This window comes from Bombus vosnesenskii, unplaced genomic scaffold (assembly GCF_011952255.1).
Source record: "Bombus vosnesenskii isolate JDL3184/JDL3185 unplaced genomic scaffold, Bvos_JDL3184-5_v1.1 scf7180000013264, whole genome shotgun sequence".
Lineage (NCBI taxonomy): Eukaryota > Metazoa > Arthropoda > Insecta > Hymenoptera > Apidae > Bombus > Bombus vosnesenskii.
This window is the reverse complement of record NW_022882924.1, coordinates 4,342,460-4,369,152: the sequence shown is the minus strand read 5'-3', so window position 1 is coordinate 4,369,152 and position 26,693 is coordinate 4,342,460. Positions and strand designations below refer to the sequence as shown.

The window sequence follows — 26,693 nt, the reverse complement described above, 5'->3', positions numbered from 1 at the left end:
TCTAAACTTTCATATTTCTTCAAATAATCTGAGGATACAGTTATGTATATTAACTTTCATTTTGTAGCCTTATATAGAGTGTAAATAGAGGATGTAAGCTTAATATTCGAAATGCTGTTAAATATAAAAATAAGGTGATAAATTGTTGCTGTTATAAGTGTTTATATATTTTCACGCTTTGTTTTTTCTAGATAAAAATCACTGCTTTTGGATGTTCTTAATTATAACAGTATTTACAAAACAAAACATCTAACTTGATCAATATTTTTCGTGACTTTTATACTTCTTCATAGTCTACTATTTTTATTTAAACTGCTTTACTAAATGCTATCTGTATTCTTTGCCACATAATGTTACTCTACATTTGAAAATCTCAATTTGATAAGAGTATATTTTGAAAAATATGCTTAATAATACTATAAAAATATTATTGTATCCCTAAGTTTTTAAATATGTAAAAAGAATTGCGTGAACTTTATCATTGCGTCGATAATAGAATAATAACTGAAATATACTCGTGTAAATGTGTTCGTGTATGATTCTGCACGATACATAGTACGATTTATATAGAATTATTGTTTTATTCCTTTTATTAATAGAATATGTATACAAGTTAGTAAATATGTCAGTACTAATATGTAATACGTCGAAAATATGAAGGGTTTAATTACAGATATCTTTTAGAAAAATATAATTGTATACATAATTTATAATATGTATATATACGTATAATGTGTATATACAAACAAATTTGATGAATATTTTAATAAATTAACGCACTTCTTGAAAAAATATTATTGATATACATATAATGGAAAGATATTTTATTAATGTAAAATAACATATTGTATGTTATTAATATTTAAGGCTAAAAAGAAAGTACATTTTTGTTAATTAAAAAGTTATTGAATAGATCACAAACATCATTACCTAGAAAAAAGAAATTGATTTATTAATAAAAATTATAAATATCTCTCATGTACAAAATTTTCGTGTATAATTTTGCAGTTGTAAATTATATAGTTGAATATAGAATTATGTATATATCATGATCAGCTAATATTAAAAACATAAAATATGCTCTCACGCCAGTATATTAGAGAAACTTTACGTGTACAAGAGTTAGTATTCTATTTCAATTGATTATCATTTGGTTTATAAATAATGTTCTGCTAGTATGTAGTGTGTTATATGAGAAAGAGAAATGAAGAAAAGGGGAAATAGGTATGTATGAACATATAATTTCAATTTTTGCCTTAAATACGCAATTCGATATTGGATACAAAATTTTTCATATATTTTATTAAAAACTAGGATACAAGTAATTCTAAAACATTTTTTCCTTTAGTGTTTCTAATTTAAATGCAATATACAGCACATTATGTCATAATATTACAAACATAATGTTCTTTATTGTATGATTCATTGTGAGCAATAAAAATTAAAATATGACATTATTGTATTTTGATTGAAAAAGTACTTTTATTCGCTATTATGATTATGTTGAATTTTAATAATATTCATCAGCTTGATAGCATAATATATGTCACTGATGTCTTTTTTAACAATACATAAAGTTTTTAGCGTTATTTGACATTAAGTATATTATTATTTATATTGATTTATTACTAATTATTTGATATTATGCTTTATGTACACTTACATTCAAATATACTTTATAGTTGTTATATGGTTAATACGACTAAAAACCATGTATTTTACCTATTTTACAACTTTTAGAATTCTTGTGCTTGTCTCATTTATGTTGATAATTCCTACAAAAATCTATTAGATACTTTTCGGCTTATATTGAATATTACAATTATTAAAAAAAAGAATAACATTTATATTCAAATTTAGTTAAATAATAAGTTATATATGTGATGTACATGAATTACTGATACAAAAAACAATATTAAGTGTTCATTATTAGAAATGTGTTAAAAATAAATATTTGTGCTTACAATTAGTACTATCTGATCAAAAAATATATGCAGTATGTAGCAAATACTACCCAATGGCTAGCAAATCCAAGTTGAGACCATTTTTCAATAGTATGAATGTAACTATATCCTGTTTCTTGTAACTCAGATGTATCAAACATAAGACCTAAATAAGCTAGATGAAAAATTGATAGTCCAGAAAACATCATGTTTATTAAAAGCACCCACCATGAATTGTGAATGTTATATGCATGTGTACATTTAGTTTTGGTGCACTGCTTTGATGCAACACATGCATCAAAAATATTAGCAAGCATATATCTAAATTGAAATTCTACATAAGTATAAAATCCAAGACTAAGCAAAACTGCTGCTAACTGAAAATTTAACCCATGTAAAAGAGCACTCGTTAAATACGTCATTGTTACAGCTCTAAACTTTCCCAAATATTTAATGCTGGGACGGAATATATCTGAAAATTTATATAAAAACATATAATACTTTCAAAATTATTAATGATAGAATTTTAAATATGTATGAATTATATGAATAGTTTGGATGTTTAACGTACATGTTTTTAGCCAAAAATGCATTGGTATATTCCAACAAATAACAACATGCACAAGTGAATGTGGTAATTCTATTTTTAATGGTTTCACTACAGTACTTAATGTAGATGGAAATCCTCCTAGTAATAATAAACTGGATGCTATATATGAAATAAAGTAATGAGACATTCTGAAAGATAATGCATCTCTATAAGCTAATAACCATCTAAAAATATGAAAGTATATTAAAACTTATTATATTATAACACATAATATATATAATAATATTTACTAACTTCCAAGAAGTTTCTGCGATCATCCATTGTGCCCAACAATTTGAAATAGACAAAAAAAGCAAGGATAAGAATACATGCTGAATAGTATATAATATCCACCATTTATCCTGAAATTAGAAAATATTAAATTTTTAATTTTGTTTATAGTAAATATATGACATGTACAATAATAACAATTGTACATACTTGATGAGTTGTGTAACGTATTGATATATAATCTTTAAATGATATCCATGGACCAAAGAGGCAAGTGACACTACAAAACATATATCCCATATACGCAAAGATATTAGGTAAATCATTTGTATCAGATCGGTCTATCGCTATACTAATCGTTTTCATTGCCATAGTCATTACTACACTCCGTATTTTATGCCATACTATAGATGACATAGTAAATTCACTGAAAAACGTTAAAAATTATAGATGAAAATTGATTACATATACATATATATTTTTGACATTTAAAGTAGTTACTGTCTAAACCTTACCAATATGTTATAATAAAAAGTGATGGTAAAAATATGCCCATGTATTTACAATATTTTTTGGGTATATGTAAAGTAATATATGAAATCGTGCAAAGTATTAGTAATGTATATAAACATTCTGCTACATAACGATAAATATTACATATACCAATCAACATTGATAATATATGAAAAGTTCTATGTGATACATGTCCTGCAACATTAGATTAAACATCAATTGTCCAAATTTATATTTCTTTATCATATACGTAGGTACATTTATAAAAATATGTCTTACGAGAATATGCACATAATCTAAATATTATAGTAGAAATAAATAGTGGCAATATATATGATACTGTATCATAAATAGTAGGTCGAAGACAATATTGATATAATTCAAATAACGTTTCTCTTTCCACATTTTCATATTCGTATTCATATTCCACATCTTGTAAATATTCGTGCTCCACAAAATCAACTTCATCGTCGTAAAAAATTGGAACTTCTACATCATCCATTACAAAAGAAATGAAATTGCCGGTGTTTCACTTTTATAGCAATTTTAATGTCAATCGTGATGCCATTTCATTTATTCTAATTAAATGATAATTATAATCTTTTTGGGGACGATTGTAGTATCTATAAAAATAAAAAAATAAAATATTAAGTTAAACATTATTAAGAACTTTAAAATTTATACCTGATGTCAACAATAACCTATTCAGTATCACTTCTACACTCTGATATAGTTCACTTTTTATTTAATAATTATTAGACGAATTGTTATATAAAAACTCATAATTCATTTATATGATAAAAAGCAATTTATTAAATATAAAGATAATTGAATATTCAGTATCAAAAAAGGTAAGATACGAAATACTTAGGTACATAAATTTATAATATGACAGTGAATATCCTTATGTCTTCATTTCATTTATTAACAAATATGTAAATAAAAAAAATCCTTATAGTATGATATACATATTTTATTTGTTTCATTTACATTATATTTTTATGATAATTATGTTTAAAATAATAATTAGTACTAAATATTTAAATAATTAATAGTAAAAATGAAATGTGTTGAAATGTTGAACATTATATACAGTAAAAAGAATAAAGTAACTTATACTTTTAAATTTACAATTTTTATACATTGTTACTTATACTTTAATAAAATTATTGATTTACTTTCAAGATTTTGTAATAGGCATAGAATTAGGCTCAGGTAACAATCCTAATGTTTGTAAACAAATCTGTGCTGCTTCTGCCTTAGCTTGTTTCTTGTTTGGACTCGCAACACTTGGTTTGTATTCAATTCCATTTACTTTTACCTAGGATACAGTATTAGATATATATACATAATTTAGAAACAAAAAAGACACACAAGTATAATTAGCACAAAATTACACATACTTTAAACAGGAAATTTTTTCTATGATCTGGTCCACATTCAAAACATAATTCATAAACTGGTGCACCAAGTTTTCGTTTTGAACAATATTCGCCTAATAATGATACTGGATGTTTACCTGCAATATATAAATTTAAAATTATTTGTTATATCAAATTGCTACAATATGTAAATTTTCACTAAAATATACCTTCTAAAGTTTTGATTGCTGGTACTAGTGGTTTGGTTGCTTTCCCTATTTTTTGTCCGATGTCTTGCTCAGAAACAAGTCCTCGTTTATCCAATTTTACTTCAAGCTGCAAGGGCTCAAGAGTACCTTCTTTATTTTTTCCCAAACCCTCCCCTGGTCGCCAACCCATCTTCTGTAGTAAAGCCATACCCATCCCACCCGAAACAGGCTGTGCTGATACTAATTGGTCCTAAATAGTTTTTTAAATTAAGATATAATGAATTTCACAATGTTAATGAAATTAAAAGTTAAAAATGAGAGAAACATATAATCAAAATTAATAAAATAATTTAGTTATTCTATATGCAATTAATATTTTTTTTTTAACATTATTCTAATATTTTTGGGGTGAAAATACTTACCAAAAAAATCAAAATTTGACATCACGCCGCTGAAGTTGTTTCTTCTCTGACGTAGCTATGTGCCTGTAACAAACCCTCAGGTGGATGCAGACTAATGCTAAATATCCCAGCTTTATAAACAAAAGATACAGTAACTCCAGATGAAATCCTGTGATAGGAAGCTGATGATAATTAGCAATAATCTAACAAGAGCCCATTATATACAAGAATTTCATGTAATCAATATTTCTATACACTTATCTTTGTTTTAAGTACACCTACAATTTATTTTCTTAAATACTAAATGTAAAGTATAATTACATTAATTATATAGTCTAATCATACAACACAAAAATCTATAAAATAATGGAGCTCCTGTGTCCATGCAGGCACAGAATCTACTTCTATGTAAGAAATAGTCTGTGCCTACATTACAGTTCTTATCAGATCTGCTATATATCAGAATATAGCATTGATCTTGATAGAGACTGTACCTGAAAACTTGTTACAGGCAATATCAGTATCAGGTAATGCATTGTTAAAAAAAAGAAAGAAAGAAAAGAAAAGAAAAAGATATGAAAAGAAAAAAATGAAATTGTATTATGTACATATATATAACACAACAGTGTCAATATATGTCTTAATGTTCATATTTATCATCTTATTAGTACTATAAATTATAAATTAGGTTACAAATATGTATTTAATTAGATTATTCCTACCAGAATTGCTTAAAATAGTTTCCCATAGTATGTATATATATATATATATATATATATATATATATATGTTCTATATATATATATATATAGAACAACAAATAACAAGATAAATTATCTAGTAATAGTGTTACCTTACGAGCCCAGGCTTGATAACCTGAAGTAAGCTCTGCAGGTGAAAGTACTTTGGCTCCTGTACTCCCAGTAAATTGACCTGGCATTTGTTTACTCTCAGCCCATGTTTTCATCTATGTAATACACAAATAACAAATATATGAAAATATTAAAATATTTGTTAAGTAATTACATACAACAGTACCTCATTTTGTGCTCTATACATTTCATTTTGAGCACATACATCATTTGGATTTTCTCTTAATTTTCTCATTGCTGCTAATCTTTGAGATACTATTGAACCAATATCTATTGGCTGAAAATATAATGTACATATAAATGCAAGTATATATGTAAAACAATTAAATAATAATTATCTATTTTCTATACCTCTGCTGCTATCGAGTGAGAAAAAACTGCCGACTGCACTGGATATATGGATGTAGTCGAAGGTGTTATAGGAAAAGACTCAGTTGGGACAGTAGCTGGTATAAATTGTTTTTTCGTTTCTGGCTTCTTTGGGGCGACTGGTATCCATTCATTTTCTGCAATATACAAGAAGTTTTGAATGATAAAATCATTTTGATTATAATAACAAAAACATTACCACTTTTTCTATGATGTTGTCCACTTGATACAGGAAATTGTAAACGTAATTGATTTGATGATTCTATTGTTTTTTCTTGGAATGTTTTGGTTGGTAATTGCTTTGCATCCTAAAACGTAATAATTATAAATAATTTATTAACATAATACATATACATAATATATATACAGACGCAATATGTATTTAAAAATATATATATATTAAACTTACCTTAATATTCATGATAATAGAACTAGGTCGACCCTTTAGTAAAAAAGGATGATGAAAACCTTTTTCAGATTCACTTCCATCTTCTTCTGAAGAGATACTTGAAAGTTCTCCTAATGCCTCAGATTTTGATAATGACTTGCAGAAGTCTGAAATAAAAAAATAATTATTATTGTAGCGGGACATCAGCTAGGGAACAATTGGAGCCATGCTGTTGTTTTGCCTCGGAGTACCAATATCGTTAGGATATACATAATGTAATAATAAACCAACTCCAGGCAAAACAATGTCACCGCTACGTGTAACCGTCTAACAAAGGCGAATTGAAATTTACCGGTACACCCTCGACCAGTATAAATAAACAAACACACAATCTTTAGCGAATCAATTAGTACCGAGCATCTTAGCATACATTCTCTTAACCACCTGTATCGAACAATCTACGGTTGAGTCTGTATTAATTACTTTAAAATATATTTGACGGTTCCAACATCGAGTAATCTCATTATTGAACTACCACACGACCAACTATCCTCATTATAAAAGAAAATTATTAGAAAATAAAATTACTAAAGATTATTATAAAATAATTATTTTTATCAAGGTATATACCTGTGAGTTCATCCACAGTTTTCCCTCCAGCTTGTATTGCAGCAATAGCTTTATCTTGTTGTACCAATGGTAATGTACCTTGTTTAATCATGTTTATTGCATTTCTTCTTGCTATTTCTAACAATTTCTTTTTATCAATTTCTATCCGTTCCCTTACAAGATATGGAAATTAATGAATTATACATGTAACTGTAAATCTGTATACATTGACATATACATATAGTCATAAAAAATAATACTAACTTTCGTTCTCTACTTCTACTTCGTCCTCGTACATATTTATCTCTGCTTCTATCATCACTGCGGCTTCTATGTCTTCGTCGCTGTCTACATTTCAAAGATTCTCGTTGATCACTACTTCGACTTTTGTTGTATCTATCTCTACTTTTATCTCTTCGTTTATCCCTTTCTCTACTTTTACTTCTACGTAAACTCACACGTGTACGAGATTCAGATCTTCTTCTCTCTTGAGAATGGCAATTATGGGTGTGCTTGCTATCTTTGTTTATTGTAATTTTGCTGTTATAATTATATGCTTTTTCTTTGTATTCATTATCCATATACAATTTTGATTTTTCTATTCCTTCTGATCTTTTGTCCACATCTCCTAATCTTTTCTTTTCTTTCTCTCTCAAAATTAATCTTAAATCATTTCTTGCTGTTACTTCTCCTTTTACAGGACTCAATGGGGCTCTGTTTTCTACCTTTTCTAAAGTTGGACTCAAAGTTGATGATCTAAATGAAGTACAACGAATTGGACTAGGACTTAATGTTGGAGTTCTATTATCTGTACTACTATCAGATAATTCACCATCTTCCATTCGAGCTGCCTTTTCCTTTTCTTTATTTTCTATTTCTCTAACTGTATCATTATAAACTATACTATTTTTAAGATCTTTTATCAATATTTTCCCTTGATGTCCTTGCTTTGGTTTTTCTGTGTATAGAAAAAGATATTACAGTAGCAATATATATCAATATGGATAATGATTTTTTATTTAAACTAAGACTTAATGAAAAAAATGTATATTAATCAACAATATATTTTAAAATCATTTTTAACATAAATGGTACAAACCAAGAACTTTAGATATTAATTGCTCTTCAGGATCATCTTCAATTTTTTTTGAAATAGGTGGCAATTGAGGACTATCGGGTTCCTTTGTAAACATATTTTCTAATTTTGGATTTTTTTTAATTATTAATTTCTCAAAACTTTCTGATCCATCTACATCTTCTTTTCCTAGTCCATTATCTTTATTATAACCTTTCTTTTTCATATTGTTGCATGTATCAAGTTTTGATATTTTACTTTTGGGTTCATCTGAATCTGACGACTTACTTGAATCATCTTCATGTCTCCGTTTTGTTTTTTTTCTATGCTTTCTTTTCTTTTTAATATCTATTTGTTATAAAAACAAATAATGTTTAATCGTAAATAATATATACACTTACCTATTTCTCTAGTTATTAATAATGTTTTGATATTACTTTCAAGATCACTGTTACTCTCAGAAGAATTTCGCTTTGACTTTTTTTTATGTTTTTTGTCTTTGTGCTTATGTTTCCTCTTAGTTTTTTTTTTCTTGACCTGAGATTTAATAGGTTTCTCAATTTTAACACTTGCATTTGGAACTTGCTGATCAGTATTTTCTGATGACACTATTTCTTCTTCAGCATCAAATGTGCTAAACAACTCTGTTAAAATTTCATTTGAAGATTTTTCTGGCAGTCCGGGTTCCGGCTTAATTTTTATTCTATCAACACCGACAGTTGTAATTAAATTTGCAATATCAAACAGATCTCCCATTGCTGATATTAATTCATTGTAATGAGTTACAAAGAACACAAATATTTAAATCTGTATCGATTTAAGATATTAGCATCCATCACATTCTATCATTTCATTTATGTCATACTATCGTATCGAACAGTCGCCATTTTAACAATCACAGCGACATCTAAATAATTAAAACTATGAAGAAAGAAAACATTTTATGTATCTTCCATAAATAAATAGAGATAGATCATCCTAAGAGTAATATAGTTATTTTATTTTTCATTCAAATTATAGCTGTATGTTCCATCCTTATCGTTAGGTTTTTTACATGTTAAAATCTTTGTATGATTTATCATATATTTATACTTTAATTTGAAAAATAAAAAATATCATAATATATACATATGTATATGAGAACGTTAGATAAAAATGAACGTATTAGAGTATATATAACAAAAGGCTACATATACAATATTAGATGCTTTAAATCAGAATTTAACAGAAATTATTTTTCAACTAATGCTAAGACTACAATATGTATACTTTTAAAGGTCATTTAAAGGGTAATAATAAAGATATTGTACTTTTTTATTATACATGGTCATTAAAAAAGTTATATTTTTAATATACATACATACTTTAATGAAATTTGTATCCTATTTTCGACATATTACAAAAACGCTTTTAGGATTTTGATGATTTTTACAGAACATGTAAATGTATATGTAACAACGTATTAAAGAAACAAACAAAAAAAGATACGACAATCCATTTAACATATGTATAAAAAAGGGCGCAATAAATAGAAAATTAATAATATTGGCGTGTAAATTTTGAATATACAAAATTTTAGAATATCTTAGAATATTACATAAAATTTAGCAATTTTACCCAATATTCAACTTCACATGGAATAAATTTGCTTGAATAAATAACAATATATGAATAATAATAATTTAAAAATTTGGAAATATTAATAAACGTGTTTGTACTTTTCATTCGTAATTGTATTTTTAAATACCGAAATTGTTTTTTACATACGCTAATTTTTATTGTATTATTTTAGGTTCACATAAATTATTTACTTTACTTAACGCATGAATTAGAAATTGCAATGGAAATGAATGGAACAATTGTAGATAAAGATCTGTTACATACAGGAAATATATTTGTAATAATTCCACACTTTGCACTTCACTTTTAACTGTCTTCAAAAAATCAATATTTAACTAGAGAAATTTAATAAAAATGCAAGATTGTAATGCATTTCGTATTCTATTTTATTATTTTCTAATCCTTTAATCCCCTATACCAAATACTTACATTTGCTATGATAAGTGATAAATACTTTTTAATCGTGATACATGTTAAAAATGAATTTCTTTATACATTGATGTGAAGAATTGAGAAAGTCTAACATACACTCATGGCGACGACTTGGCTTCTTTCGCTTTATTGCTCTCGAAACTAGCGCGTTTTTTCGTTACAATTTGATTTCTTTCGCTTTTTCGAGTTGTATCGAAGCATTTCGGGAAGGCGAAATTATTCATTATCAGGATGTATACAAATACTATAGAGCTGTGCTGGCTCGGTTAGCTGGGGCTTGGATTCGTAACCGAGAGATCCATAAGTTCGAATCCGAGTCCCAGTCGATTTTCAACCAGCACACCTGCAACTCGATTTATTCTTAGTTGTATTATGCTTATTTTTAATGCTGTTTCTGGTGGTTCGAAAAAACACTTAAAAGTAAAATTCAAAGGACAGAATCACCATAAATATATCATCCATGTATGCAATGTATTTTTATCTATAATTGTAGTAATACTATGAATATGTATGGAATACTATGGGATGAAAGCTCGTACAGTCATCGTAACAGGTTCTCTACATACTGCACAAGTTGTCATGCCAGGAGCACATTTTACACAAGCAACCATATGTCCACATGGTAAAAATACCACTCCTAATTCTCCGTTATAACAGATTTTGCACATTCTTGCATCATCAGTAGGTTTGGTATTTTGTGTTTTTATATTTGATGGATTTTCTGCTGGCTCGGATTCTAAACTTCTTTTTATGGGTTCTGTATTGCTTGCAATACCCCAAATATCATTATTTTGAGAACTTGATCCTGGTTTGCTTTCTGTCTCTTCTTTCCTTTCTACTTCTACACTTGTAGGTTGTACTTTCTTAATAAAACTGGGTAGATTCATCTGCATTGTTTCCTGAAATAAATACGATATCCATAAGTATGTAATGCAGTTATTAATTACTTATTATGCACATGGCATAAAATATGCAATTAAGGATATAGATTTGTGTACTTACTTCTTTAGAAGGTGGAGATATATGCTGGCCTGTTATTTTATTTACATAATCTTGCCCTTGCACGATTAATAAATAACAGCATTTAGAAAACCACTTAGCGTGTTGCTCCCAAGGATCATCTTCTGGTTCCCAATCTTTCAAACCACCTCCACAGTGGTAACACAAGGTTTGGTCACCTTTCCCAGTATAAAAAAAGCCTGCATCGGCTAATTGTTCTTTTGTTTGTGGCATAGATTTAGGCCATGTTACAAATGTGTGTAACCTAGCATCATAACTAGCATATTCTGGATGTACTGGTCCCTTAGTTCTTCCCAGACCTAAACAGCCAAGTTTAGCTGTGCTTGCTAGTTGTAATTCCATTGAAAAATTATGGTCATCGGGACCAGATGTAGGTCGATATTCTAAACCATAAGGACTACATACATCTCTACTTCTTGGTCTTGGTGGTATCACCGTACCAGGATCTACTCCAATAGGTATATTACCACAGTTCAGTTTACGAATAAATCTACACCTTGCAGACCATCTCTGATGATCGACCATGGGTATATCACCTTCTACCCATTTACATATCTCAACTTCACATTCAAAACATTTTACTTTGTCACTTTCACCCGTATAATAAAATCCTGCAGCTGCAAGCTTTTCAGGTTCAATGTATGTTACAGGCCAATTTTCAAAACTTTGAAGTCTTGCTGCTTCAAAATGGTAATCTATATTATCTGCTTCATCATGACATATATCAGGTGTTACAGAAACTGATGGTGTTAAATGTACATTTCCTGAAGATTTTAAGTTTGTATCATTTCCTAAGTCTCTGTGTTTGATTATACTAATCATTTTATTTGAATTATTGTTAAAAATGTCTTCAAACCTATTAAAAAAATTGTATTTGTTATATAAAATATTAATTGTAAATAAACTTTTATTAAAATATTATTGACCTGCAATTATTTTTTCTACTCTAAATATCTTTCATAGCATCAATTTCATTTTATTAATAAAAATAAGTAAAGTTAACTTGCAATTATATATAATAAAATTGTGCAACATATGGAATATGCATATTTAAATATATACTGCGTTGTATGTACGATCGTATAATACATTTATGGGACATACCACCCGCATTTGATAAGAAAGAGGGAAGGGGAAAGAACTCTAAACTTGTTAGATGATTACAATGCCGTTATGATTCGTGAATGACGGAGTATCATGGACTTTTCTCAGTACATAACGTTGAAATGACGCAGCCTACGTATCGCACACAAACGAAAACTTCCGAGAACTCTCTCTCTCCTTCTCGATTCTTAGAGTTTACACAGGCTCATGCTCTGTTCACCGCCCTGTGCAACGTTGCCGCTTGTATGGCCCGTATTTCAACTTCTCTTGTTGCATTACACCACTGTATGCTCATGAGAATGAAATGCATCGACAAGGGCGTAGCAACTAACATTTTACATTATTAATACTATAATTTAATGTTACAAAATCTTACTAAATTTATTGGTCAACTAAAAACACCTAAACACTTCATGCTACTTTCCATTTTAAAGTACATTTTAAAGTTTTTATATAAAACTGAAAATATGTAATAAATACTATATATATATATATATATAATATACTTTAATACGTACGAAGATCATTTATTAAATCTTAGTTAAAGAAAATTAAGAACCTTCCACAAATGACGTTATAAGATTTTGACTTTTAATCTAATAATAATGTTGTGATACTATTAGGAAAAATTGTAGTTTATACAGATCACTAAACCGGTTTATTAAATTGTATACTAGAAATCTGTAATGGACTTTTTTCTCTTTTTTTCAAAACGCATACTTTTCTAATGTTCCCGTTTAAAAGAAACGTAGTACCGATGCCGATGTTGAAAAATTTTACAATGACTGAAACACGTTTATACGATATAAAATACATATACACATAATAAAAAATGATACAGTTATTAACAACGTACCTAACTTTAAAACAAACTTTTTCAAACAGTATATATTTTTTAATGTTCATATCTCTCTCATGAAAGATTAATAAAACTTGATATAATTAAAATCAGAAAAAGGTAATTAATCGATTAATTAACTTTTATATTCCGTCTCTAAAGTAAGGAAAATATTTTAACAATACGTAAACAAGAAAGAGAGAAATATACAATATATACATCGCGGAATTAAATCTTAAAGTTACACTGAACTTTCACATCTGTTTCATTTTATAACATTTGGCAACAGCGTAATCAAGAGTAGAAAAGGGAGAAGTGGAAGAACACAACGGAAGTTGGTATGCAAGAAAGATAGCCTCAACCAAACATAACTCATTATCTTCTTACAGCAAAAGTTAAAAATTGTTTTTTCAAAATTAGAGTGATTGTACAAATTACTATATATTTATGCTATTTAGAGCACATTTTAATATTTGAAATGTTTAATCGAAAGATACAATTTCTGTATAATTTATGTAAATTCCATAAACTTGTGTAAATTATTAACAATTTGAGTCCATGAAATTATTTCACTAACATGTTTCATATTTTCACTAACAAATAAAGAAACGTTTTCAGTTAATTTTTTCTCGAAAAATGTTATATCTGTACGATTGGTAAAACAAAAATGCATTACATATATAACATACCAATATCAGACGTCCTGACTTCGACAAGTCGCCAAATGTTCGAAAAACACTATTATCAACGTTATTATACAAAACTCGTCCATTCACTCATACCTTTGGCGTGCTTGACACTGAACGTGGCAGAACTCCTGTTTCTACCTCCTACCTATCCTACCCTGCCACATCCCATGATCCCACTCAAGCAACTAATTATCGATATTGCGCATGCGCGTGCAGCACCACGCAAAGAATCTACCTATGCCTAAAGCGGACAACACATTTGCCATTAGTCATTTAGCGCAAAATTTAAATGGAGCTTCGAATCTCATCTTTCTATTATTATTAATTTCCTAGCAGAAGTTTATATACATGATTATAGTCGTATTTGGTAACATACCTAACGTATCTGTCTAACTTTAATTCAGTTCTTTTTTCAACTTACTCAATTTTAAGTTTAGGTAAAGTTAAAAATAATTACGCTTTATTCATTCATAAACATTATCTTCCACCTGAAAATATAATGCTTCTATCCAGAGGAATTAGAAAGAGTACATACATATATGTGTCATTCGTGCAGCGTTTTCGCGGAAACCTACTTCGCGCAGCGTAGAAATACGAAGTACGATTAATGAAATATTTCACACGAGGTTGAAATTTTCTTCTTAAATTCTATGCGTTCGAAGCTCCAGAGATGTATCGCGTTTCTTTTATTTGCGAAAAAATGTAATTCCTTAGAGAAGATATTATTTCTCATACACCTAAGTACAACTTTTGGACTCTGTATTTTATCTTTTTTTTTTTCGTAAATATTTCTGTATAACTTAGGATTCCGGCGCTATCGCTTATGTGCATGCCATCGAGATTGTTATTTAGGATTACGATGTAGCAGATCTTCATTGTGGGCCAACTAAAGAAATGTCACTACTGATAATAACGGATGATAAATATTTGAATTAATTTTTAAGCAATTCAAAATTTTTTAATAATACGAAAATGCAAATAATTAGGATATAATTTCAAAACTATCATAACTTCTAAATGTAATACAATCTTATTTCATTTGTTTGATCAGATATATACTTAAGAAATGTATCATTCTGTTTTCCTTTCAGTTGAGACAATGAGTCAGTTTTTATGACCCTAAAATAATTCTATGACTAGCGTATTTTATGACCCTAATAATCACAATCGATGTAACGGATATGAAAAAGCGGACCTGAAAATGCGACCTGATATAAGATCTGGAAAACAATAACACCCAAGAAAATAATTTGGGTCTATATCGCATATCAAAGAATTAAAGGGTACTTAATCATGTATACCCTTTATAAAGCCTGTAGTTTTCTACTCCGGACATCTTTCAATATCTTATTTTCTATATGATGGTATTCAATTTTTCCATGCGATAGTTTTCATTTTTAACATCACATTGCACATTTTACGTAATTCTTCCAACCATCATCTACTATCACTACGTTGCATCCAATGAAACCTCGAATATCTTACTATATATAATTTCACATTTGCATTTATTTTTATTTTTTTTTAATTTCGTTGTTTGTACGAATGAATTGACTATATTTCCGATAAACAATCTAATCTTAGTATTCCAACTATTAATTAGGTCTAATACCGAAAATCAAGCGATATAATCAATTCTATACAATCAAGCAAGAATTCTTCTGAGAACAATTAGTCAATTTCTCTATCTATTGATAAACACAAGCCGAGTTTTGTATTCAAAGAATGGAATTGTACTCTAAAGCTATCTGTCGATAAGGAATCAGATATATCGTAAATCGAATCTCAATATTCTCCACCCTGATCCAATTTTGCAATATAATGTAAGAAGACACGGTAGCACACGACAATATATGTATATACATATTATATTTTTAGTGTAATTTTTTATTTATTATATCTTTCATACTTTTATCATTAAAATAAATATATATTAGTAAACATACTAATATAATCTTTTAAGTAAAAGAATATACATATATCTAAAAAACATAATGAAGAGGTTTCAAACGATACATATAAATATATGATCAAATGTTTTAATATCGAATGTTCTTAGGAAACAACAATGAAGTTTTTCCCTAAGCCCTATAGGACCCACTCAACTTGATTTAACTAAAGTGTAATAATAATAATGAAGGTCGTAGAAAAAGCACCGATCAATCTACTACGTTTTCTTTGTATGTATGTTTTTAGTTGCATATTAATCCAATGCGTAAATTTCTTGGAAATATTTCTTAAAATGACAATTTGATAAAATCAATACATATGTATATATATCTATTTTTTTAAATATCGTCAGATTTAAACTTTTTTTATTTACATTTCAGCATTTCTCTGGTATTTCTCTAGTATTTTTACCATTTTTATATGTAATACAAATTTAATGTTTTCAGAAATATAATATTATCCGTTATAGAATTATTATAACGAAATATGTTAAAGATATTGTTTTATATACGTACTTGGCATCCGGAAATACACAGTTAAGAACATCAGTTTTACAGTAACAACTAGTGATGTATCAATAACAAGGACTATTTATGTTACTAAATAATCTAAGATAGCTTATCTCAGTTTTAAATTACATTGAAAATGTACTGATTAATGTTATTTTTTAAAAACGAGGTATTTTATTTGTAACACTGGTGGGGGGCGCACATAATAGATCTATATTCAATGTATAAATGAAATTACTTTTATATGTTTTATACTGTACTAATTTTGTCATACCATTGTAGTAACGCTGATAATAATAAAAAATTTGTAACTATTGACATTTGCTGTATTTCTACTAATCCAAACCTCGTAAACTAAATCTTAATACTTTCCGATGCGATTCAACCTGGTAACATAATGCAACACAACCCAATATACTACAGACAATATTAAATTCATTTCGTTCAAAGTACATAATTGTAATTAATATCAACTACATATGAAGATATAAAATTTTATTTATTTACGTAAACATTATCTGTATTATCATTGTAATATTTAATATTATAATTTAATGTTTATTGTAATTTATTATAATTAATTATTGTAATTTATTAATTATTGAAACCATTAGACGTAATAACACAATTTTCTATTTGAGAAATACTGTATTAGTACATAATTTGTTTCTTTTACTATTTTTTGATATATACTCTTATTTTAGTGACTAAATTATAAATACAATGATATACATACATTATTTTCACGAAACATACAAAAAATATATTTTTATACATGTATATCTTTACGTTTTAAATTATTAAATTTGCATAAATAAATTTAACGATATATTCATCAATTAATATTTTACTATCTGTTTTATGATAGAAATGTACGGACAGTTGCTTTAATTTCTTGTCGACACATTAGACAATATGTAAGAGATGGTGCACAGTAAACACAAGTTGCTAAGTGTCCACAAGGTAAAAATACAATAGCTATTTCTCGATCCATGCAAATTTTACATAAACGAGCTTCTTTTAATTTTCTGTTTTCTTCTTCCAAAGCTGCTAGAAAAGTGGGCAGTATTTTTCATTAAATTAAGTATATACTAAGACTTATTATATACAAATTTAATTCAGGTCAATGATTTTATGATCAATCTTTTATTTTTATTACTTACTAGATTCCTTAAAGTTAGCCTTTTTGTCAGTATTGCTTTTGTCATTGGGTATTATAGAATTCTCATCTTCAATTGAACATACTCTATATTCATCTTTTTTAACGGTATTACACTGTTCTATACCACTACTGGTTTGCTCCCTTAGCATTATGATGTAACATAATAATTAATTCTAGAAGAGATGGCTCAGATATATAGCAAATAATTTTATTTGTTACTAACCTTGTTAATTCTTCCATAATTTGATCACAAAGAACATCTTCTATAAGTTGATCAGAATTTGTATATGGTGTTCCTATTTCCTCCATTCGTTTTTTTAATGCCCTCTTTACTCTGCCCACATGCAATCCAATTTCTAAAGCTTCCTGGGAAAAGATAATGTCCATGATTATATTAAATGTATTTTAGAAATAATCAAATAAATATATGAACTATTACCATTGCTGGTGGACTCTCTAGTAACTTTTTTAATGTTGCTTCAGTAATTTCTAATGAAGGTACAGTAGTAGGTGGTGTATCAGCTATATCTGTGCTTTCATCTTCTGTTACACCTTCAAAAATCTATACAGATATAAAGTAACTTCAAATTTTTACAAAACATATAATATAAATATAGTTGTATAATATTTACTGATTGATCCAAAGGTGGTCTGTTGTTAATGCACTGTTTGATAAATTCTTGCCCTCTTACAAGATTCACAAATTCGCATTTAGGAAACCATCTTGCATGTTCAGTCCATGCATCATCTGTTGCTTCCCAATTTCGTAAACCACCATCACAGTGAAAACATCTAACATGGTCACCAAACCCTATTATAATATTTTCATACTATTAGTCTAGTATTATTTAATATTATAATATCTTTGTTCTGTATAATTTATACCATCATAATAAAATCCAGCACTAGCTAATATTTCAGGAGTTTGCTTAATATTTTCTGGCCAGCCATTAAAGGTTCGTAATCTTCCTTCGTATGTTGCACAATCTGGTTTTTTAGGAGTTGTGTGTATTTGTACTCCTAAGTCTGAGAGATTTGATGTTGCACCAGGCATTAATTTTACATTAGTTAAATACAAATTATCTAATGAAAGAAAAATTGAAATAAAATAATTTCTGTACAGAAAAAGAAAAAGCTTTTTTAGCATACAAATACCATCTTTATCTTGATGAGCATAGAAGTTACAATTAGGGAAATATTCTCTATGTTTTCTCTCTGGATCATCACCAAGTTTCCACTTTCTTAGGATACCTCCACAATATGTACATTGTACCTATAAAAGTTTGTATATTATATAAATATTATATAAATATGTATCATGTAAAATTTATATTTTTTAAATGTATTATTACTTCATCATCATGTTGAAGATAATAAAATCCAGCTTTAGCAAGTTTTTCAGGCGATACAATAGAAGAAATTGGCCAATTAGTAAAGGATTGTAATCTTTGTGACATAACCCTACATTCTTTTTGAGTTTCTTTATTCTGATAAGGGTTTATAGATTGACATTCAACTATGTTATTATCCTGTGATGTTTCTGTTGATGATGATGCTAATCCAAGATTATTAATGGGTATTGGTATCAGAGGGACATTACAGGTACTGGAAGGATTTTGAACAAAAGGACAATTGGGTTCGGCTAATCGATGGCGCACTATAGCTTGATCACCATAATTCCAATCAGAAATTTTTACTCCACATAAAAAGCATTGTACTTCTAAGGCATGTCCAGTGTAGTAAAATCCGGCTTTTGCTATTCGAGCAGCATCAACTGTGGCATTTACTGGCCAATCCGTAAAAGTTCTTAGTCTACTTTCTTCAACATTCATTTTAGAAATTCATTTACCTTTATTTGAATGTACAAATAGAAAAATTAACCAATTTTAACAGAGTCGTATATTCGATTTACAACGTGGAATAAATGATTATTGTATGTATTTTACGTTGGAAGCCTCATTATTATACTGATATTGTATTTATACTGAGACATACTGATTTGATATAATAATCATCTACATATCACGTCATATTATGTAGACTAATAACGAAGTAGGGAAATATAATTAAAAGGTTACATTTCTACGCGTGCGCGATATTTCAGGGCCGTCTTTATTAGGGTGTCTGTATTTTTTTCAGACTTTTATTAATATACACTCATAATGCAAACTATAAAATTTACCAATTTATACAAATAAAAGTTTATATTTACAATAAATAAAAATTTAAATAAATTATATATATGCAACTATTTTGGTTATAACTATTATAATACAAGAAATCCACGGACTTATAAACAAGTCTCGATACTCGTTAGGAAAAACCATCCGAAAATTGAATCGTGAAAAATGAATATGGAAGACAACAAAGTTCTCGTTCTGCGACACGCAGCATAAGTAGAGTGTTTCTATCTCTGTCTGAAATATTCATAGCAGGTCATGCGTCACGATGCGCAGGACACGAATCTCCTAAACGTAAACGCTTGTGTGAACAATAACAATTGTTTCCTATCTGTATTTCTTAAAATAATCTGATAATATAAATTATTCGTCCCTTATTATTTTTATAATTAATTTCTCATTATTTACGCAAGCATTGTCAGCTGCCTCGCGCGGACCGGATTGAAAAAGTTAACCCAAATTCAAACTCAATATGTACATTGATATTCTGCTTTAATTGAATTATAACAAACATTTCTTACAGCCTTGCATATGCAGTTGTGCATGAGGCTTTAAGCACGCCCAACCTTTATTCATATATTACTATATATACACAAAATAGGTAACCAATACTAATGCGTATGCTGTTACGGACGTACAATTCTAGACACAATTCACTGTAATGATATCTGCATATAGTTTTTTTACGAATATTTCGTTAACAATGATTGACTAATAGTTACATGTTCAGGAAAAGTTGCTGAAAATGTTGATTTCTATAACATATCGAGAAATCGTCGAAATCGGTGAAGAAGTAAATTTTCTACAGTTTTATCATAATTTTCGATATATATATATTTTTAAATAAGAATTATTACACTATTTGATTATAATAAATATGTTTTATTATTCTTTAATTTATTATCTATATCTCAATATGCTTAAATTATGTACATAAAATTTACAAAAATTTATTTTATAAAAAATTCTGTTTTATTGTTTAGATTCCTCTCATGATTTACGTTCATATAGTAGGTTGTCCGGAAAGTGTCTTTCTTTCGCAAACGTATTTTACAACAGTGCACCTTCATACAAACGTGAAACCAAATCTGTGAAATGTAGCGGTGTTTATCTCAACAGAATAAAATGGATCGTACGTAATTCGATAAAATAATATAAAACAAAAAACGTTGTGCGTTTATTATTTACTCATAAAACGGAAGAAACTTTTCGGACAATCTAATAGTTTTAAAATAAAACTAAATGATGTCGTTATGTTAATGCAACTAAATCCCTCATAGGATCATTTCTTGCTAAGTTTAGCTGCACCAAAATTTGGAGACATAAAATGCTTTTGCTCGTGTTCATCCACTAATAAATTTACACAAAATAGCTCGTCGAGAAGGATTCAATCATATGATATTGCAATGAATATAATAAGAAGGGCTTAAACCTTATAAAATTCACTGCATTCAAGAACTCCACATAATTATGCCACTCAACGAAATTTTTCCCGTTGGATGCTACATAAGTCGTAACGTGATCTACGCTTTTGAAACATATGTTATTTACAAATAAAAGCTGTTTCTCACGTAATATCATACTCAATGAACAAAATGCCAGAATCTATATTCACAGAAATCTACATGCAATAGTTGAAACGATAGGAAGCGAAAATGTTTATAGTTCCAGTGAACAAATTACCTCCGCTGAACAATTTAAAAATCCGATTCAATGTGATTTTTATCATACAAAGTCAATACGTAATCTCGATGAGAAACTTGATCGAAGTATAGAAGTGAGTTTGGGGCGGTTTAAGTAGAAAAGAAAGGAAGGAAGGAAGGAAGAACAAATATAGGATATATAATCGTGAATATGGGTTATTTATGCGCAACGATAGATGCTACTTTACCTGCATCTGATCGCAGAATGTAAGCACATTATAAATAAAGTAAGTTCAAAAATTAATGGAACTTTAACATTTTCTCCCAAAAGAACGATTGAGTTGCGATCCATGGTTCCTTAACCCTTTGCGGACAGGGCCGAGCTGCTGTCGCGATAGTCATTTAAAATTGCCAGCGCACATTTCTGCTTAGACACGATTTTCGTTCATAACACTCCAAGATGTCAAATTCTAACCATATGTACATGCACAGAATTTCCACGGAATAGATAAAATGACACACATATGAGTCTTTTATAAATACGCATATATGAGTCTTTCGGCTCTATCAGCTGTTTTCGCCAAACGCATATATGTGTTACTCGACCAAATTGATGGTTTACGCAGAACGCATATAAGCGGCGGAAGTCCGCAAAGGGTTAAAGTTTTTTATCTTCATGATGAGTAGAATATAAGGTAATAAAAAAATGTCTGACCTTAAAATTCAAGGTCATAGTCATTTTTGTACGAACTTCTTTTTACAGATTTTCATTGATACAGAGATGTAGAATCATGCTATGATGGTTTTTATACTTACTTTTTATACACCCTATACATTCAATTGAATACTATGGGATGAAGGCTCGTACAGTCATTGTAACAGGTTCTCTGCATACTGCACAAGTCATCATGCCAGGAGCACATTTTACACAAGCAATTATATGTCCACATGGTAAAAATACCACTCCTAATTCTTCGTTATAACAGATTTTGCACATTCTTGCATCATCAGTAGGTTTGGTATTTCGAGTTTTTATATTTGATGGATTTTCTGCTGGCTCGTATACCAAATTTCTTTTTATGGGTTCTGTATTGCTTCCAATACCCCAAATATCATTATTTTGAGAACTTGATCCTGGATTGCCTTCTATATCTTTTTTCCTTTCTACTTCTACTCTCGTAGGTTGTACTTTCTTAATAAAACTGGGTAGATTCATCTGCATTGTTTCCTGAAATAAATACAATATCCATAAGTATGTAATGCAGTTATTAATTACTTATTATGCCCATGGCATAAAATATGCAATTAAGGATATAGATTTGTGTACTTACTTCTTTAGAAGGTGGAGATATATGCTGGCCTGTTATTTTATTTACATAATCTTGCCCTTGCACGATTAATATATAACAGCATTTAGAAAACAACTTTGCGTGTTGCTCCCAAGGATCATCTTCTGGTTCCCAATCTTTCAAACCACCTCCACAGTGGTAACACAAGGTTTGGTCACCTTTCCCAGTATAAAAAAAGCCTGCATCGGCTAATTGTTCTTTTGTTTGTGGCATAGATTTAGGCCATGTTACAAATGTGTGTAACCTAGCATCATAACTAGCATATTCTGGATGTACTGGTTCCTTAGTCCTTCCCAGACCTAAACAGCCAAGTTTAGCTGTGCTTGCTAGTTGTAATTCCATTGAAAAATTATGGTTATCGGGACCAGATGTAGGTCGATATTCTAAACCATAAGGACCACATACATCCCTACTTTTTGGTCTTGGACGTATCACCGTACCAGGATCTACTCCAATGGGTACATTACCACAGTTCAGTTTACGAATAAATCTACACCTTGCAGACCATCTCTGATGGTCGACCATGGGTATATCACCTTCTACCCATTTACATATCTCAACTCCACATTCAAAACATTTCACTCTGTCACTTTCACCCGTATAATAGAATCCTGCAGCTGCAAGCTTTTCAGGTTCAATGTATGTTATAGGCCAATTTTCAAAGCTCTGAAGTCTTGCTGCTTCAAAATGGTAATCAGTATTATCTACTTCATCATGACTTATATCATGTGTTGTATCAACTAGTGATGGAAAGTGCGCATTCTCTGAAGTTTTTAAGTTTGAATCATTCTCCAAGTTCCAGTGTGTGATTGTACCAATCATTTTATTTGAATTATTGTTAAAAATGTCTTCAAACCTATTAAAAAATTTGCAATTGTTATATAAAATATTAATTGTAAATAAACTTTTATTAAAATATTGTTGGCACGTAATTATTTTTTCTACTATAAGTATCTTTCATAGCATCAGTTTCATTTTATTAATAAAAATAAGTAAAGTTAACTTGCAATTACATTTAATGAAATTGTGCAACATATGGAGTGCGCATATTTAAATATATATGCGTTGAACATACAATCGTGTTATACATTTATGGAACATACCATCCGCATTTGGCAAGAAAGAGGAAAGGGGAAGAATTCTAAACTCGATAGTGGCTGCAATGCCGTTATGATTCGTGAATGACGGAGTATCACTTTTCGCAGTACATAACATTGAAATGACGCAGCCTACGAACTGTATACAAGTCTGAAGTTCCGAGAACTCTCTCTCTCTCTCTATCTATCTATCTATCTCACCCTTTCTCGATCCTTAAAGTTTACACAGGCTCATGTTCTGTTCATCATATCATCACCGACATCACCCTGTGCAACGTTGCCACTTTTATGGCCCGTATTTCAAATTTCTACTTCTTTTGTTGCATTGTGCCATTGAATGTTCATGAGAATGAACTGTATCGAAAAAGCATAGCAACTGATATTTTACATTATTTAATGCTATAAATTCATGTTAGAAAATTTTACTAAACTTATTGATCAATTATAAACACTTAATCACTTCATTTTATTATATACGGTGGTCATTTATTAAATTTTGATTACTGAAAATTAAGAACCTTCCACATACAACGTTATAAGACTTTGATTCTCAATCCAGTAATAATACTTTAATACTATTATGTAAGGTTAGTTTATACAGATCACTAAACCGGTTTATTAAATTGTATACTGGAAATCTGTAATGGACCTTTTCCTCTTATTTTCAGAACACATACTCTTTTAATGTCCTTATTTAAAAGAAACGTGAAATCAATGCTGACATGGAAATGCTTTACAATGATTGAAATATGTTTATAGAAGATAAATATGACAGTTTTTTTACGTGTTTCGGTCTACAAAAACAAGTTTCAAGGTACGGAATCCATTGATTTGAGAGCCGTAAGTATATGAAGTCAAGCATCTTGAGCGTATTTGACAGGTTACTTGGACGTCATATTGACTTCTAGCCACGATTTGTCTAGTGAATGTTGTTGCTGGCTGTAAATAAATGCACGTGGATGACAACCATTTTGCGGCGGGATTATAAATCGTGATTCAAATTATTACTTATTAATTTGATATCGGATTAGATATGGGTGATAGTTTACTTGCCGACCAGTTATAACCATGAAGATATAAAGATAAAGTGTGTGAGTGGGCTGAAAAAGTGATATAGGAATAGAAAAAGAAGGCTGCTACAGACTCCCTGTGTCTTTATTTAATCGTGCACATTCGTACAATAAATATGCAAGTGTAACACCGATTAACGAGTGGTTTTAGCGTACATGCCTGATTAGAGAAGGGCAAAAGAGGTCTCTATGCAGCGTTCTCTTTCTATTCCCATATTCTTACAGACTTCTGTGCGTATTCCATTCATTTACATGAAAACATATTCACCCGTACTCTATCTTTATATCTCTAATTTCCTGCGAACTTTAGTTCAATGCTCATCTGTGCGAACCAGTCATAAGATGGATAGAAGCCAATATGGCGTTGAAGTAACCTTTCAAATACACCACATCTGCTTGATTTTCTACATGCATAACTTTTTGAATAGATCCTGCACCTTAAAATTTGTTTTTTAGGTCAGAAATTACAAAATTACAAGGAAAGTCAATCATTTTGCATCCTCTAAGGTAAAGATTGCGTTTATCACGTTTGAAAACGACATAATCAAAGGTAGGAGAAGAAAAAGTGGGAAAACACAACGGAAGTTGGTGTGCAAGGAAGACAGTTTCAACCAAATATAATTCATTACTTCTTTACAATAAAAGTTAAAAATTGTTTTTTCAAACCTAGAGTGATTGTACAAATCGCTATATATTTGTACTATTTAGATGTTATTTGGTATTTGAAATGTTTAATCGAAAGGCACAATTTCTGTATAATTTATGTAAATTCTATAAACTTGTGTAAATTAGTAACAATTTACGAACAATTTAACAATTTTGAAACATCAAAAAATGTTATATTTATATGATTGTTAAAACAATGCATTACAGAGATAACATACCAATATCAAAAGTCACGTCCTGACTTCGTCGGCTTGCCAAATCTTTGAGAAACACTATTATCAATATTATCATACAAAACTCAATCATATATTAAAATTTGTTCCAAACTTGGTTCAGACACTAAACGAGGCATAAATCCTATTCCTACTGTCTACCGATCTTACTCAAACATCTAACTATAGGTGTTATGGATGTCCATGCAGCACCGCGCGGAAGGTCTATATTTACCATCGCACGGTAAGATGTCGCTCGTGTACATTTAGTCTAAAGGACAACGCATTTGCCATTAGTCATTTAACGCAAAATTTAAATGGAGCGTCGAATCTCATTTTTTCTCGATTTATTATGTAAACATAAAATGATTATGTATATATTTTATGTTGAAAGCTTCATTGTTATTACAGAAATACTGATTTGATATAATAATCACGTTATACTATATAGACTACAATCAATCCAATAAACAAATTTCGACCATGGATATATGCATATGTGCATGGTCTTGATACTTATATATTGAAAGTATAGAAGAGACCATCCGAAAATTAGGTCGTGAAAAATCAACATGGAGGACAAAAATGGGGG

The 26,693-nt window shown here is 29.2% G+C and overlaps 5 protein-coding genes across 14 annotated transcripts; all 5 read right to left on the bottom strand.

Annotated features, from left to right (window-relative positions):
- Positions 1-1,462: 1,462 nt before the first annotated feature.
- Positions 1,463-4,051, bottom strand: LOC117240251 (protein-serine O-palmitoleoyltransferase porcupine). Its single transcript, XM_033506230.1, has 7 exons — positions 3,961-4,051; positions 3,556-3,899; positions 3,279-3,471; positions 2,974-3,190; positions 2,788-2,894; positions 2,515-2,717; positions 1,463-2,415 (listed from the first exon to the last, which is right to left on the bottom strand). Exons 2-7 carry the CDS (start codon positions 3,776-3,778, stop codon positions 1,973-1,975), a joined length of 1,386 nt encoding a protein of 461 aa, XP_033362121.1. The 5' UTR covers positions 3,779-3,899; positions 3,961-4,051; the 3' UTR covers positions 1,463-1,972.
- Positions 4,052-4,305: 254 nt separating this feature from the next.
- LOC117237917 (protein SON) lies at positions 4,306-9,468 on the bottom strand. 3 transcript variants are annotated; one of them, XM_033502362.1, is made up of 12 exons: positions 8,998-9,467; positions 8,585-8,908; positions 7,750-8,443; positions 7,507-7,658; positions 6,898-7,043; positions 6,688-6,796; positions 6,471-6,625; positions 6,286-6,396; positions 6,101-6,214; positions 4,868-5,096; positions 4,680-4,795; positions 4,306-4,597 (listed from the first exon to the last, which is right to left on the bottom strand). In XM_033502362.1, exons 1-12 carry the CDS (start codon positions 9,314-9,316, stop codon positions 4,457-4,459), a joined length of 2,610 nt encoding a protein of 869 aa, XP_033358253.1. In that variant the 5' UTR covers positions 9,317-9,467; the 3' UTR covers positions 4,306-4,456. The 3 variants fall into 3 exon arrangements, with proteins under 3 accessions (XP_033358253.1, XP_033358257.1, XP_033358266.1); XM_033502366.1 differs by lacking the exons at positions 4,306-4,597; positions 4,680-4,795 and adding an exon at positions 5,269-5,378 and having other exon boundaries at positions 5,002-5,096; positions 8,998-9,468; XM_033502375.1 differs by lacking the exons at positions 4,306-4,597; positions 4,680-4,795 and adding an exon at positions 5,269-5,331 and having other exon boundaries at positions 5,002-5,096; positions 8,998-9,468.
- Positions 9,469-10,790: 1,322 nt separating this feature from the next.
- LOC117237987 (death-associated inhibitor of apoptosis 1-like) lies at positions 10,791-16,751 on the bottom strand. Of its 4 annotated transcripts, none has more exons than XM_033502495.1 (3): positions 16,729-16,751; positions 11,615-12,488; positions 10,791-11,511 (listed from the first exon to the last, which is right to left on the bottom strand). In XM_033502495.1, exons 2-3 carry the CDS (start codon positions 12,452-12,454, stop codon positions 11,131-11,133), a joined length of 1,221 nt encoding a protein of 406 aa, XP_033358386.1. In that variant the 5' UTR covers positions 12,455-12,488; positions 16,729-16,751; the 3' UTR covers positions 10,791-11,130. The 4 variants fall into 4 exon arrangements, with proteins under 4 accessions (XP_033358386.1, XP_033358393.1, XP_033358370.1 ...); XM_033502502.1 differs by having other exon boundaries at positions 11,615-12,396; positions 16,729-16,750; XM_033502479.1 differs by lacking the exon at positions 16,729-16,751 and adding an exon at positions 14,264-14,417.
- A 656-nt stretch (positions 16,752-17,407) lies between these two features.
- Positions 17,408-19,985, bottom strand: LOC117237956 (baculoviral IAP repeat-containing protein 7). 4 transcript variants are annotated; one of them, XM_033502445.1, is made up of 8 exons: positions 19,237-19,984; positions 19,040-19,157; positions 18,770-18,910; positions 18,517-18,695; positions 18,324-18,446; positions 18,108-18,250; positions 17,886-18,025; positions 17,408-17,772 (listed from the first exon to the last, which is right to left on the bottom strand). In XM_033502445.1, the coding sequence occupies exons 1-8, from the start codon at positions 19,714-19,716 to the stop codon at positions 17,582-17,584; spliced, it is 1,515 nt and encodes a 504-aa protein (XP_033358336.1). In that variant the 5' UTR covers positions 19,717-19,984; the 3' UTR covers positions 17,408-17,581. The 4 variants fall into 4 exon arrangements, with proteins under 4 accessions (XP_033358336.1, XP_033358328.1, XP_033358310.1 ...); XM_033502437.1 differs by having other exon boundaries at positions 18,770-18,967; positions 19,237-19,983; XM_033502419.1 differs by having other exon boundaries at positions 18,770-19,157; positions 19,237-19,985.
- Positions 19,986-21,646: 1,661 nt separating this feature from the next.
- On the bottom strand, positions 21,647-26,280 carry LOC117238008 (death-associated inhibitor of apoptosis 2-like). Of its 2 annotated transcripts, none has more exons than XM_033502518.1 (3): positions 26,108-26,280; positions 23,039-23,912; positions 21,647-22,935 (listed from the first exon to the last, which is right to left on the bottom strand). In XM_033502518.1, exons 2-3 carry the CDS (start codon positions 23,876-23,878, stop codon positions 22,555-22,557), a joined length of 1,221 nt encoding a protein of 406 aa, XP_033358409.1. In that variant the 5' UTR covers positions 23,879-23,912; positions 26,108-26,280; the 3' UTR covers positions 21,647-22,554. The 2 variants fall into 2 exon arrangements, with proteins under 2 accessions (XP_033358409.1, XP_033358399.1); XM_033502508.1 differs by lacking the exon at positions 26,108-26,280 and adding an exon at positions 24,160-24,308.
- Between the last annotated feature and the right edge of the window lie 413 nt (positions 26,281-26,693).

Excerpts from the sequence above, each read along its gene's own strand:
- LOC117238008 (XM_033502518.1), bottom strand. The coding sequence starts at position 23,878 with ATGATTGGTACAATCACACACTGGAACTTGGAGAATGATTCAAACTTA. Across the intron at positions 22,936-23,038 it reads TATCTCCACCTTCTAAAGAA|GAAACAATGCAGATGAATCT; the intron begins GTAAGTACACAA and ends TATTTATTTCAG.
- LOC117237987 (XM_033502495.1), bottom strand. The coding sequence starts at position 12,454 with ATGATTAGTATAATCAAACACAGAGACTTAGGAAATGATACAAACTTA. Across the intron at positions 11,512-11,614 it reads TATCTCCACCTTCTAAAGAA|GAAACAATGCAGATGAATCT; the intron begins GTAAGTACACAA and ends TATTTATTTCAG.
- LOC117240251 (XM_033506230.1), bottom strand. The coding sequence starts at position 3,778 with ATGGATGATGTAGAAGTTCCAATTTTTTACGACGATGAAGTTGATTTT. Across the intron at positions 2,895-2,973 it reads TACGTTACACAACTCATCAA|GATAAATGGTGGATATTATA; the intron begins GTATGTACAATT and ends TTCTAATTTCAG. Across the intron at positions 2,416-2,514 it reads GCATTTTTGGCTAAAAACAT|ATATATTCCGTCCCAGCATT; the intron begins GTACGTTAAACA and ends ATAAATTTTCAG.
- LOC117237956 (XM_033502419.1), bottom strand. The coding sequence starts at position 19,716 with ATGAATGTTGAAGAAAGTAGACTAAGAACTTTTACGGATTGGCCAGTA. Across the intron at positions 18,696-18,769 it reads TGCTGGATTTTATTATGATG|GGTTTGGTGACCATGTTAGA; the intron begins GTATAAATTATA and ends ATATTATAATAG. Across the intron at positions 18,251-18,323 it reads TAGAGAGTCCACCAGCAATG|GAAGCTTTAGAAATTGGATT; the intron begins GTAATAGTTCAT and ends ATCTTTTCCCAG.
- LOC117237917 (XM_033502362.1), bottom strand. The coding sequence starts at position 9,316 with ATGGGAGATCTGTTTGATATTGCAAATTTAATTACAACTGTCGGTGTT. Across the intron at positions 7,044-7,506 it reads AACTGTGGATGAACTCACAG|ACTTCTGCAAGTCATTATCA; the intron begins GTATATACCTTG and ends TTTTTATTTCAG. Across the intron at positions 6,797-6,897 it reads CTATTATCATGAATATTAAG|GATGCAAAGCAATTACCAAC; the intron begins GTAAGTTTAATA and ends ATTACGTTTTAG.